Source organism: Puntigrus tetrazona, chromosome 8 (assembly GCF_018831695.1).
Source record: "Puntigrus tetrazona isolate hp1 chromosome 8, ASM1883169v1, whole genome shotgun sequence".
NCBI classification, from domain to species: domain Eukaryota; kingdom Metazoa; phylum Chordata; class Actinopteri; order Cypriniformes; family Cyprinidae; genus Puntigrus; species Puntigrus tetrazona.
Genome location: NC_056706.1, coordinates 2,113,373 through 2,128,372, shown reverse-complemented (window position 1 = coordinate 2,128,372; position 15,000 = coordinate 2,113,373). Strand labels below are relative to the sequence as shown.

At 36.0% G+C, this 15,000-nt stretch overlaps 1 protein-coding gene across 2 annotated transcripts in view; it reads right to left on the bottom strand.

The window, feature by feature from the left end:
• The window catches only part of fam102aa (family with sequence similarity 102 member Aa), a 27,542-nt gene that overhangs the window by 5,559 nt on the left and 6,983 nt on the right, over positions 1-15,000 (bottom strand). For both annotated transcript variants that reach the window (XM_043247803.1, XM_043247804.1), the window contains exons 3-8: positions 4,473-4,593; positions 4,346-4,375; positions 1,836-1,952; positions 781-827; positions 558-688; positions 19-114 (exon numbers count right to left, since the gene is read on the bottom strand). In XM_043247803.1, coding sequence (XP_043103738.1) covers positions 19-114; positions 558-688; positions 781-827; positions 1,836-1,952; positions 4,346-4,375; positions 4,473-4,593 — 542 coding nt within the window. The remainder of the gene's footprint in view (positions 1-18; positions 115-557; positions 689-780; positions 828-1,835; positions 1,953-4,345; positions 4,376-4,472; positions 4,594-15,000) is intronic.

The following is a 15,000-nucleotide window of genomic DNA, read 5'->3' as shown; positions in this document are numbered from 1 at the left end:
ACACACACACTCACACACCTGAGAGTTTGCTCTGCTGGCTGGCATAACTTGAGTTTCGTGAATGGCCCGTGTGAAACGCTTCATCGGGAACCTGATCCACCTCCTCAGGAAGAGCTGAAGAACAAACACAGATCATGAAAATTAATGATCGTACCACGAACTAAAGAACAGAAACGTGACGTTTACTGGTGATGTACAGCGATCTTCTGTGAGCCGTAAGGGTCAGGTGCTCAAGATATTATAACCATGTGAAAATATAGTATCGGAGGGTGCAAAAAAAATAAAAAAAAGTGAAATAAATCACTTTTTATTATTAGTTATTACTATTAGTTATTCAAATGACGTTCTTAGCACTGCATAATACTTATCAAAAATTTGGTTTTAATATATTTACTAAATATCTTCACGAAACACGATTTTTTACCTAATTTTTAGCATAAAAGAGAAATCTCTTATTTTCACCCACGCAATGTATTTTATACTGCTTTATAGGTGCATGTTAGGATTTAGGAAACACACCTTTAATAAAGTAATTTTATTATTTTCTTTTTCTTTACCGGAGCCGAGTATAGAAGGTCTCTGTTTGGTCAGTCGGGGCAAAACCTCAGCGGTTCCTTCTCCTTTACAGTCCAGCTGCAGGGAAGGGTCCCGGCCGGCCACAGATATAGATTTGGCGGTGCTTGGGGGACTAATCATACACAGAAAGACTCAGGGAATCAGTGAAAGTCCTCATAATGTCCGCTGTAACGTCCTGAAGGAGGCGCCGGAGCTCACACTCACGTTTTGAAACACGGATCTCCGGATAAGAGGGTCATCCCGATGGTCACCTACAACATGACAGGAAACACCGTATTAGAGCTTCATGAAGAATAATGCAACGTGACATAACCGTCACGCAGAAGAAATGCGCGTGCAATCATTATTACGTATTTACATACGCTCTTTTTGCTCATTTTAAACATGTCAAGTTTCTATTTATTTAAAATTAACTTCTTGAATGTGCCCCTGTTGTCTTAAAAAGAAATGAATTAAAAAATGATCAGTTTGTGTAGAATTCATTTATTGCATTTCTGTGCAATGTCCCTGGAGTTTCCATTTCTACTGGCTTGATTTTAAAAATGTGAAAAAGTCTGTTTTTGTCTGTTTATTTTCATCTAGTTATTTATTTTCTATTTAAGTTCTTATTTTAAATATATATTTTCATTAGTGCTGTCAAAGAATTAATCACATCCAAAATAAAGTTTATTGTTTACATGATGTGTCTGTATGTATATATATATATATATATATATATATATATATATATATATATATATATATATATATATATAATATATATATATATATAAAAATACATGCATGTATATATTTAAAAAAATTATATAATAAATATGTGTATGTAATGTAAAAATAAATATATAAATGTGTATATGCACATATTTTCAAATGTTTGCATATTTATATAAAACAATAAACACAGTATACATTATGTATGCAAAAATTTATTTATAGAGTCGAGATTAACCATTTTAAGGCACAATTTTTATGCATTCATTTATTTATATTTAATTTATTTTTTTGTACAATTTTTCTTGCATAATTGTTTTGTGTCTTTCTTTGCCTGGTTTTTCGACCCTGTTGCCTTGAATTGTATATTTCTTTATATATTTCATTTAATTTGATGTCTTAATTTTTGTTATATATATATATATATATATATATATATATATATATATATATATATATATATATATATATATATATATATAAATATAAATATATATATATATATATGGGGAGTAATAGTGTGTGTGAGCTGGTGTTTGACCTCTGACCTTCAGGATGGAGTTGTCCTGCCGGGTATTCTTGGTGTCGTATCCCTCCAGCAGACAGCAGCGAGCGGTGGAGCCCGAGCCAGCAAACTCCGCCATGTTCAGATCAGCAAAGCCCAGCTGAGAGGATCACACACACACACACACACACACACACAGCGGTTTGTTTAGAGACACAGGATTCCCATCACGCCATGCCAAACGTGAAATATGCGCCGATTACAGTTTGGCAGCGTATAGAGCATATGGTGCGCGTCAGACCCGTTCCCTCCCGCTCTTTCTCAGCCAGCAGTTCGTTGAAACTTTGCCTTTCAAAACTAATTCGATTACGAGTCGAGCCGAGCTGCAGGGGAATACCAGATCCGTCCGTACCGGAATATCACAGTCACGTTTTCCCAGAATACTCCACTTCTGGAGGTAATCATTAAAGCCTTCTCTGCTCATCAAGCTTTTAGAAAACACAGTGAAACATGATTACGGTTTAAAATAACTGTTTGAATATATTTATTTCTGTGATCAAACCTGAGTTTTCAGGTCACATGACCCTTCAGAAACCTTCATGCTGCTCATATTTTAAAGGAAACAGTGATGCCTTTAATTTTTTTTAGGAATCACAGAAGAAAAGAAAAGTTTAAAAAAAACATTCTCTTCTGTGCTTAAAAATAAGTTTCGGTTTTCCTTTTATTTAATTACTATTTATTCTGTTCTGTTTTTCTATTATTTATTTAAAACTGCCTCCCTGTTGATTTCTATTTATTCCTTTTTTTCCTCTAAATTAATTTCTTGCATTGCTGCGCCTTGTATATTACTATGCTTTTTTCTAAAAAATGAGAATTTTTAGTTTTATTTATTTGTTTTTTTAAATTACATGAATTTCTCCCGGGCTGGCTTTATTTGAATAATATTACATTTCTTTTTAATTAATTAAGTTACAATTTTTTTTTCTGTCCGTCTACACAAAAAGAACAGCATTTATGTAATATTAAGATATTTAGCAATATTCTAAAAGCCTTTATTATTAAATTTAACACCTCTTTGCTTTCAGGGGTCTTTTTCCTGCAAAAATGACGCCAGTCTAAACGTACGACGGCCTGATGTTTTGTCGAACAGATTACATTTTCTAGTCGATGCATTCATCACCGGCTATTTTGACCCGAGTTGTCTGAGCGTTCGGTAAACGGCTGCTAGTTAAACATCCTGTTGAGTTATTGTCACGTCTCTCCGAGGGTTTGTTTCCCTGAACACCTACCGCTTGCCAGATGCATTTATTTAAAGAGCCCTTCTCCCGAGGAGCGCGAGTATTTTTAGACGGGGAAGTCCAAACTTAGCCCCGGCTGCAGGGGAGAATACAAGGAAAGGTTGATTAACTGCTGAAGAATGAAGCATTCCCACCTCTGTGCACTATCTAGGGCACTTACGGGGAACGGCGGGTCAAGCCCCGTGTTTGAATGGTCCTTTAAGCATTGCTTATGTAAGATAAGCGTCACATGCCTGAAACCTGTGGCTGGCATCATAACGAGCGAGTAAGTCTTGTGACAAGCCAGAGAAATGAGTTTACAGCATCACATCGAGGCGGTTTAGTGCCTCCTGTAAGTTTTGTTGACTGTAGAGTGCTAAAGTAACACCTTTTCACATGATGAGCTTCATGTCGTTTTAATATGCTGCGAGGATGTTGAGAAAGCAACGTTTTATAACATTGTGATGGAAAAACCGAAGAAAGGCACGCACCCTCAGAAACAAAAAAGGTACAAAAGCGGGCACTGGGGTGGCACTTTTGTACCTTTTAGGTTCAGATACGCACAATGTAAGTGCTAATATGTATATTTAAGGGACCAATATGGATCTGTTAGGTACAAACGTGCACCTCTTGAAAAGATACCGCCCCAGTGACATCTTTTGTACCTTTTATTTCTGAGAGCGTTTCATGGAAATCAGGTCATAATTACGCACGGAAGATATTTTATGTGGATTATCGAGCAGTAATGACGTCCACTAATAAAACAAGTGAAACAAGAAACATATTTTACATTTTTGGAAGTCACTTTTGCTCACCACGGCTGCATTTATTTGATTAAAAATACACTTTAAACAGCAAAAGTGTGAAATATTATTGCACTCGTTTCTATGCTGAATATATAGTAAAATGCAGTTCATTCCTGCGACTAAAGCTGTATTTTTTAAAAATGACATAAATCGCTAAATATTTTTTGTTAAAACCGCGATGCATTCGATTTTTAGGACTCTTTAATCATTCTAGAACACGGCAATCACGTTATAAACATCTTTATTGTAATTTTTGATCAATTTAATGCATCCTCGTTGAATAAAAGTCTTAATTTCTTTATTATTAATGTTTTATAATAATTACTGTGGCTTAAAAACATATTTTAAAAGGCATTTAAAAGGCATTTGAATTCATGTTAAATTGAAATCATTGAATTAATATTTGAGCCTTCGAATGCAGATCTATATATAAACGCACAGCAAGGAAAGATGTGGAAGCTTTCACTCACCTTTGAATAAGCTTTTCCTCCTTTGAGTTCCTGCAACGAAAACAGGAAGAGAGCGAGGTTCAGAGACGGGACAGTCGAGCCGGCAGAGAACTTCTAGACCTCAAACCTGGTGAAGAAATCATCTCACCTTCCTGACCGAGACGCGGCACGCGCAGGGGTCCAGAACGCCGGTGTTGGGGTTGGCGCTCATTTTGCACACAAAGGAGAACCTCTTCCTCCAGCGAACGGCGTTCTGGTGGACCTCTTCTCTGCGGGCGAGAGAACAAAGGCTGTTATTGCGCTCACGACGGTGTTGATGTTGGTGGCAATTTGGGCTCTCCTCTAACGTTTCGAGTTGCGGCTCTGTTTGTGATGGCGTCTGAAGATCCAGACCTTCAAAGGCTAGGAACTGGGATCGGTCGAAGCTCTCACTTCTCCACTAAACAGAGTTTGTTTCAATAGAAACAGGGTTTACTTGCAATGCAAAGGACGTCCAAATGATATTACCATCTCCAAGAATCAGCTAAAAGCACACGTGCAGCACTTTCTATTCTAATTCTGTTCTTTAAAATAAATAATATACCCTTTTAGACTTGAAGTCTATTCATTTAATAACAAAAATAAACATTATTCGTTTCCTTTTTAGTTACAATGCAATTAAAAAAAGGCCTCGAACACTAGCTTGCTCCTATTCTGATTTCTTTTCATTTATTATAGAACTGATTAAAGTCTCTTTGGGTAAAAAAAAAAAAAAAAAAAAAAATCAAATGTAAATATCACAGTACACGTGCTCGGTGACTGGCACAATGTTTCTATTAGTCATAAAACCAATTCTACTTTTCACAGAATCACTGCAAATAAAAGTTTTAATTTATACCAAACATAGCATAAACGTGCTCACGGATAAGGTTTAAATATTTCATTTCACAGTTATCTGTTTGTTCTCTGGACTAGTGTTAAATGCTGTTTTTGATGTTTCTGACTGATAACATGATGGTGTTTTTTGTGTTTGTCTTATTGATTGCGGTTTCCTGTCAGCAATAACCTGTCTGTGGGCTTTTTTCCAAGCGATTCAGTGTTGCCAGAGATATTTTAAATAATTTATTTATTTTTATTTTTTTTAATTAATACAGATTTATAAATAATATAAGACGCAGATACTAACCTTAACTCGCTAACTTGCCACTTTATTGACTTTCTAAAATGTCAAATTAAGTAGAAAAGACAAGTCCAATCACACCCATAATAGCTAGATCTGGCAACATGGGAGGCTGGGTCCGCCACCACCACATCAAAATGACATTTGTTGCTTGCGTTTCATTATAAAATGCTTTTTTTTTTGCACCATCTGATGTTCATTCATGTTTATTTTGTGATATAACTAGCGGCAATGAGAAACAGTAGAGCTCAGATGTTGTTTCATATAAAAAAATAACACAATAAATAGCTTATTTGAATCATTTAAGCTTTAATTAAAACTCTTGGGTCGGGCTATCACAGAGGCTTCGGTCATTTCAGTTCTTACCCGCTGAAGACTGCAAACAGACGGGCTGGGAAAGCCTCAAAAGTCTACATTCACAAACCCGGTGCTTATTTACTATACAAACACACGAGCGTCAGGTCGAACACATTCACACAAACTCACGATTGTCTCTGAGAATGTAAAAAGCATCGGGAACAAACACTACCACTGAATATTCATGAGCTTCTGACCATCTGCTATACGTCTAATAATACGACCCCAACAACAACTTTCAGTTTTTCACGGGAAAGCACTGAGGGAGGCATTAGCTGACCTCAAATCAGGACGGAAAACGTAACGCTAACTAGCAACCACACCGAACACCTAGCAACCGCACAGCAATGCGCTAAAACCACTCCTGGGAAACCTCGCGGGTTTCTGGGAACCCAGGTTTGATTGGATCTGAGAGCAGCTGGATAAAATAAAGCCGTTGAATGCTTTTAAAACAGTATGTCATCGTGGATTTGCTGGATATAAACACACACGAGAGATCCGGACAGAACCGGAGCATCTCCATCTACAAAACGTTCTGTTCATGTGGCTTATCGCCAACGACGGCATCTGTTCCTAATCCTTCTTCACACTCACACACACACACACACACTTCATACCGCACTGAGGAGTGGCTTTAGTGTGTGACTTGGTTTCATGTTCAACAAACTGCATACATGTTTGCTTATACACACACACACACACACACTCTCACTCTTACTCACACTCAACACAGACACACACTCACACACTCTTGCAGACACACACACACTCACACAGACACACTCACACACTCACAGACACACACACTCACACAGACACACTCACACACTCACAGACACTCTCGCAGACACTCTCACTCTCACACACACTCTCACACACACTCATCACTCTCACACAGACACTATCACACGCTCACCACACAGACACACGCTCTCTCACACAGACACACTCACACTCTCACAGACACTCACCACACTCTCACACAGACACTCACTCACTCTCACACACACACACTACACTCTCTCTCACACAGACACACACACTCTCACAGACACACACTCTCTCACTCTCGCAGACACACACTCACACTCTCACACAGACACACACTCTCACACAGACACACACTCTCACACAGACACACACACTCTCACAGACACACAGACACACTCTCTCACACAGACACACACACTCTCTCACACACACACTCAACACACTCTCACACAGACACACACTCACACTCTCACACACACTCTCACTCTCGCAGACACTCACTCACACTCTCACACAGACACACACTCACACTCACACACACACACTCTCTCAAGACACTCACTCACACTCTCACACACTCACACTCACACTCACACACACACACACTCTCTCACACACTCCTCACACACAGACACTCACACTCACACACACTCACACAGACACACACACTCACACTCACACACACACTCTCACTCTCGCAGACACTCACTCACACTCACACTCTCACACAGACACACACTCACACTCTCACAGACACTCTCACACAGACACACACTCTCACTCTCGCAGACACACACTCTCACAGGCACTCTCACTCACACACAGACACACACACTCTCACACAGATACACTCTCTCACACAGACACACTCTCACTCTCACAGAACACTCTCACTCACACAGACACACACTCTCACTCTCGCAGACACACACACTCTCACAGACACACTCACTCTCGCAGACACTCACTCACACTCTCACACAGACACACACTCTCACACTCCACACACAGACACTCTCACACTCTCTCTCTCTCAGACACACTCTCGCAGACACTCTCACTCACTCACACTCTCACAGACACACACTCTCTCACACACACACACTCTCACCACACAGACACTCTCACTCTCACACTCGCAGACACACACTCTCACAGGCACTCTCACTCACACACAGACACACGCTCACACACAGACACACACTCTCTCACACAGACACACTCTCACTCTCGCAGACACTCTCACTCACTCACACTCTCACACAGACACACTCTCACTCTCGCAGACACTCACTCACACTCTCACTCTCACACACAGACACACACACACTCTCTCACTCACACAGACACACTCTCACTCTCACACACACTCTCACACAGACACTCTCACTCTCAGACACTCTCACTCTCTCGCACACACACACACACACTCTCCACACACACACTCACACAGACACACTCTCACTCACTCTCACACAGACACACACTCTCACTCTCGCAGACACTCTCTCACTCACACAGACACACACTCACACTCTCACAGACACTCACTCACACACACACACACACACAGACACACTCTCACTCTCAGACACACACTCTCACTCTCGCAGACACTCACTCACACACTCTCACACACACAGACACACACACACACACACTCATCTCACACATAAAACTCTCACAGACACTCTCACTCTCTTGCAACTCACTCCACTCACAGTTTCACACACTCACACTCTCAGACACACTCTCACTCTCGCAGACACTCACTCACACTCTTTTTCCCAAAATGTTTTCAGCATTGCTAATCATCAGAAACGTTTCCCCCGAGAAGTAAATCAGTATATCAGAATGATTTCTGAAGGACCGCGTGACGCTGAAAATACAGCTGCGCTTCACAGAAATAAAAAAAAATATGCTTAACATTGTTTTCACGCAGTATTTTAACACCCGTTTTAAACTGTAATAGCAACTCACATTTTTTATTCTATTTTTAATCGAATAAACGCAGCAAAAACATTAAAAGACCCTGCATTTCTATTCAGTCGGCAAACACAAAAACGGTAAAAATGAATCGTACATACATTTTAAGAGACGCATTAGAGACGCCATATTTACATCAAGACTCAAAACTCACATGCGCTTTTATTGAAAAAGCACCCTCCGAACGGCATTTTATGTATTAAACTAGCAATTTTTTAGTTTTATTTTCATTTCTAAAAAGTTTTAGTTTTTACTTTTATTGTTATGTCACGTAAAGCACGCGTTACACAAATAAACCCGCCTTGCCTTAACATCCTCAACGATACCTGCGCATGATTTACGAAGCAGCACCGGAGCGAGCCGATAAACCTGTTCGAGGGTCATCAGAGGGTTTAGCTTCGTACGCTTCTTCCCTTCCAGCACTTGTTGTTATCAGAGCCGGTCTGGTTCATACTCTCTCCCCCCCCAGACACATTCTTTCCCAGCATTCCAGGGGCCGTGGTACTTTGTTCTGTCGCCGTAGCAACCACAATCACGGTAACAGGGGAGGAAAGAGAAAAGGAGGTTACCCATAATGCACCGAGAAAGGATTTTCACTCGGGCCAGCAAGAAACCACTCAAATTATCCCGAAGATCCACTTTTTTTGCAGTGCTGTATTGAAACGCCGTGCAACATCACATTTTCTCCTTTCATGCCCTCGGCGCGACTCTCTCCCACGGCGGCCCGGGGCAAACCCAGTCCAGGGCTCCTGAATGGACCGATTGTTGGGAGGCTCGGGACAATTTAGAGCGCACAAAAGATCCATGAGCGAGATTCACGTGGAATAAATAGGCATTAGATGCAGAGGTTTGCCCGGAGAGAAAAATGACAGGCAGGTGGACGAGACCATCAAAAATTACACTTAAACCCTCCGTAAAGTGCAGTGTTTCTGTAATGCAATTTTTGCAAAACAAAACATTTATAATTGTTTAAAAATGCCATTCACTACAGTAAAGAATTAAATAATGATTGTGTTGGAAATGTACTTTTAGTAAATAATTGCATAAAAAGGAAATAAATAAACATTTTATATTTTATTAAATAATAAAAAGCTGTTTATGGATAGATAGATAGATAGATAGATAGATAGATAGATAGATAGATAGATAGATAGATAGATAGATAGATAGATAGATAGATAGATAGATAGATAGATAGATAGATAGATAGATTTTGGTTAGATAGTTTTTTTGTTGTAAATTATTCCATGTTAAAAAAATAATTAATAAATATAGTAGAATAATTCATGACACCACACACAAGGTTAACTTAAAAAAATTTAAAAAAATAAAAAAATCACAGTTTTTGTTTACATTGTGTACTGTACAACGCTGTGTAATATATATATATATATATATATATATATATTTTTTTTTTTAAATATTGATATATTCACGTATATATATTTATATTCATAATATTTATGTTATATAAAACATATTTAATATCAAGACCTAACATTTCTTCCAAATGTTCTTTCTTCCAATAATTTAAGTCTATATTATTTTTCCTCTGAAAGCTTAATATCAGATCGACTCGATGAAAGTGTCAGCTGTTCCACACAGAGCAGGTGACGCCGCGTCTGAGCTGGATATTCATGCGTGCAGCACACAGCGAACAAACCCCCGAATACAAAACAAAAGAGAGAGGCTTCATTAAAGAGAGGAAGGACTGAAAGGGGACAGATCCTCCCCCCGACCCAAAGAAGAGAACAGAAACACAACGATCACAGCACCGCTGACATCCAGACCTCAACAACCGCTACACTGCTCAATAAAAGCATGCATTTCTTTTACAAAAAGTATACGCCAAGTAATGCTGTCAAAACAATTAACCATTTTACTAAAAAGTATGTGTGTACTGCAATGTATGTGTGTGTATATATATATATATATATATATATATATATATATATATATATATATATATATATATATATATATATATATATATATATAAATATAAATATATATAATAAAGACAAACATACAGTTTATATTTTGAAAAAATTAAAAATAAAAATAATATATATATATATAATATATATATATATATAATATAATAATATCAATATATATATTATATATTTATATATATACAAATATTTATCAAAATATAAACTATATATATATATATATATATATATATATATATATATATATATATATATATATATATATATATATACACATATTATATATATATATATATATATAAAATATACACATATATATATATACAAACTTTATATATATACTATATATATATATATATATATATATACATATATATATATATATATATATATATATATATATATATATATATATATATATATATATATATATATATACACATATACAATATAAATATATATATATATAACATATACTATACATATATCTATATATATATATATATATATATATATATATATATATATATATATATATATATATATATATATATATATATATATATATATATATATATATAAAATATATATATATATATACACATATACTAGCTATTGCTTTGAACATGCATAAACATGCATTAGTAATATTTTGCAGAAAAGCCAAAAGCTTTTTTTTTCCCCAAACGAAACGGTGCCGTTTAAATTCGAAAACAACTCGATACTAATTAGAATTAATATTTATATAATAAGTGGCCCTATTATGGGTAATGAAAGGTTCATACTTTGGCTCCTAACAACAGGCTGATGCACGCAAGGTCAAAAAAACACTTATGGTGTCCTATGATATGCATTTATTTTTAACTTATTTTCTCATAAACGACTCCCAACCCTCCTTTGCCTGGCACACGAGTCTGCTGTGATTGACCGACTGGACTCAGTCACCTCATCATGTCTGTAATTCCTGATAAAGCATGGTTTGTGATCCGTAACAGGGGCACTAGAAGTACTATCTGTAATTTTGAGGGCCCTGTTGCTGTACGCTCCTCTTCCGCATCGGAGCAGCCCTGTTTTTGCAGATGATTCATCCGAGCAGAAATGTGCTGCGTGAAACAGGATTCTTATCTCCCATCCGTGTCAGAGTCCAGGCGGCCCGTGTCAGACCCTGACAGCGCTTGGACAAACATCCCCGGAGCCTGACGTCAGCGCAGACCTTCCTCCACTATCCGCTGGACGCAGAGCGCAGGATAAGACCAGGCTCAGTCCGGCCAGGAAGCGGAGTGCACTAATAAAGTTTAGCAAGCTTTTTTTCGGTTTTAGTATTTTTTTGTAAAATAGTTATTTTTTTTATATTTCTATATATTTTATAATAATACTAGTAATTGTTTTTTTATATTTTTTGGCAATGTATTTTTATACAAACACACACATTTTATATATATGTGTATTATATATGTGTGTATTACTCATTTTTTTTTTTTTAAAAATATATATTATTTTATTATTATTTATTATTTTATAATTATAATTATATATACATATTTTTTTAAAGTTATATAATTGTTCAATTACTTCTCTTTTAGTGTGTGTGTACATACATACAGATATATACATACAATTTATTAATAGTTTATTTTGTTTTGTATGCATTTTAAGTTTGTTTGTATGCAAAATTAAAATGCTTAGAAACACAAAAATATTTTAATAGTTTGTTTTAACTAATATTAAAGTAAGCATTAATGGTTTTAGTATTAATATGTGACCCTGGTCCAGTGATTAAATGATTAAATGATGATTAAATTAAATAAAAAAATTTAAATTGAGATTTATACATTATCTGACTGATTTAAGGTTTTTTAGGACAAAACAATACTTATACAAAAAAAGGGTTTTAATATATATATTTTTTTATATTTCTTTAATTCAGTAGTATTTTTTTTTTTTGCTTTAATACATCAGTTTAATCTAAAAAATTATTATTATTTTTTTTACAAATATTTTATTCTATTACAAGTAACAAAAATATTAAGACACACTCTTTTCCGTGACAATTATCTAATAGAAATATTTATTTAAGGCTATTTTTTTCTCAACTGCATCGCAGCGCTCTCCTGCAGGCTGACTGATCAAAACAGGAAGTTATAGCCAGAGCGTCCAATAAATGAAGCCTCTGCCAGCCTCCAGTCTCCAGATGGGAAGAGTCAGCGGCCCCCGGGCCCCGCAGCAGAGCAGGGGCCAAATCAGATTTTGGAAAGGAAGTTGGCCGATATCAAACACAGAAACACAGAGCAGCGCTCAAACACTAACACACGCTAACAGCTTTTGTGCTCAGGTCCACACTATAATCACAACCAGCACAATCATCCTCATCTGTTCTTACCTTCATTCATTCATTCATTCATTCATTCATTCGGCTGATGATGTCCATTCTCCAGCACTAGTTGACCTTGTTGAACAAATATACATATTACTATTATTCATATTTTTTATTTATTAATTTATTTTTAATATTGTTTTATATTGTATTATTAAATTATTGTATTATTATTAATTTTAGTAAATATAAGAATATTAAATAAGAAATTGTATTATTAATATTTTATGTACAAATGTTTACAATTTACAAATTGTATTTTTTACATTTACAACGTATTTAATATTATTCATAATACTAATATATTTAAATATATTTTGTCACTATATTTCTATATTATTATTATTATTATTATTATTATTATTATTATTATTATATGTATATATTTATTATTCATTTGCTTTTATCATATGTATATATTTAGTTAGTTCATTTGCTTTTATCATATCTTATTTATTAAATTATTATTATCATTTGCTAGCCTGTCAAAAAATATATATATATATATATATATATATTTTATTTATTGTAATTTTTTTCAAGAGCTGAAACCGATCGAGACACTAGGATCCGCTCTACGAGCTTTTTGTCTCAAACATACTAAAAATGTTTTAAATCAATAAAAGCGTGCGAGATAATATTGTTGTCCAAAAGACGTCTGAACAATTTAATATTGGATGAAGTTGCTGATTTATTACGTTAAGTTTATGATGCACTTCCGTATTTAATGATGACAAAATGAACATTGCATGCTTTTTTTTTTTTGCATTTAGTCAAAAACTAAGACATCTGTAGTTGCTTTGATTTATAAAGTATCCTAACAACATATGGTTTGTTCTAATACTTCACCGAGATGCAATTAAAAAAAATCCGGGTGCAAAAAAATAAAAAAATTGCATTTAAAGTTGTGCAAATTGAGTCCCTAGTCATGCTTATTTATGCATTTGACCGCAGAGCTGACAACAATTTGTTTGCTGGGTGCATCTTTGAAGATTGCATCGCAACTTTAATTTTTGCAGACACAGAGACGTAGATCAAGTTTCCCTCTAAAATGAATCGATACATCGGAGTTAAATCAATCAGCGGCACACACGTGAGTAACCGACAGACGATCAATGCAGGTAACGCGTGACTTTTACAAAGCTGAGGTCAAAAGGTCACAGCACAAATGCAATCAGCAGGATTTGCAAACGCAGTTGCATAACCGGGACAGAAAGTCCGTTCCCAAAGAGCCCTTGTTCTGGATTTATATCTACTGGACATCGAGGTTACGTAACGCAACCTCCACAAAGACGCTTACAGTTCAGAGTCGTAAAGGTCAACCAACTCTGACCCGCATTCAAGACACGTCTCTCTCCACGAGAGCAGGCAGAGTCACGATAAGTCCTCGTCACGGCCTTCGAAACGAGCTTTAATTGCAACGGGGGTTTCGCTCGACCCCGAGGGACCGTTTTGTGATGTTTGGCACTTCTCCGGAGAACAGCAGAAGTAATCAGACGGGACCGAAGGCCCGACGAAAGCAGGAGAGGAGGAGAGCTTTATCTTCCAGTACAGTGTCGGTCAGGAAGAGACAGCTGCTCACGGTCAACAGTTTCCAGAAAATCTGCTTACACGGATTCACAAATCAGCAGTTTATGAACCCGAGGCAACACACGCCGCAAATTAAACAGTCGGCACATCTGCTCATATCTGACGGTCAGCGAAAAACATCACGGATGAGTCACGGATACGGAGAAACGCATGGAAGCTTTTTTTGTAATTCTCACAATTTTGACTTCCTGGATGCTTTGTTTAAATCTTGGATTTTTTTTTTATAGATTTTTTTACGAATTTTGAATTTGTATCTCGCAATTAGGACTAACTCACTAATTTTTTTTTTATGTGTGTGTGTTTAGATTTCAAATTTTTACTGTTTTTTTTCCCATGTAAATTTTTACTTTTTTTTACATGTCAATTTTTACAGTTCTTTTTTGTAATCAGAGTTCACATCTTGCCAGTTTTATATTTTATTGCATTCTGTGTTTAAAAAAAAGTAATTTATTTAAAAATTTTAATTTAAATTCTAATGTTACAT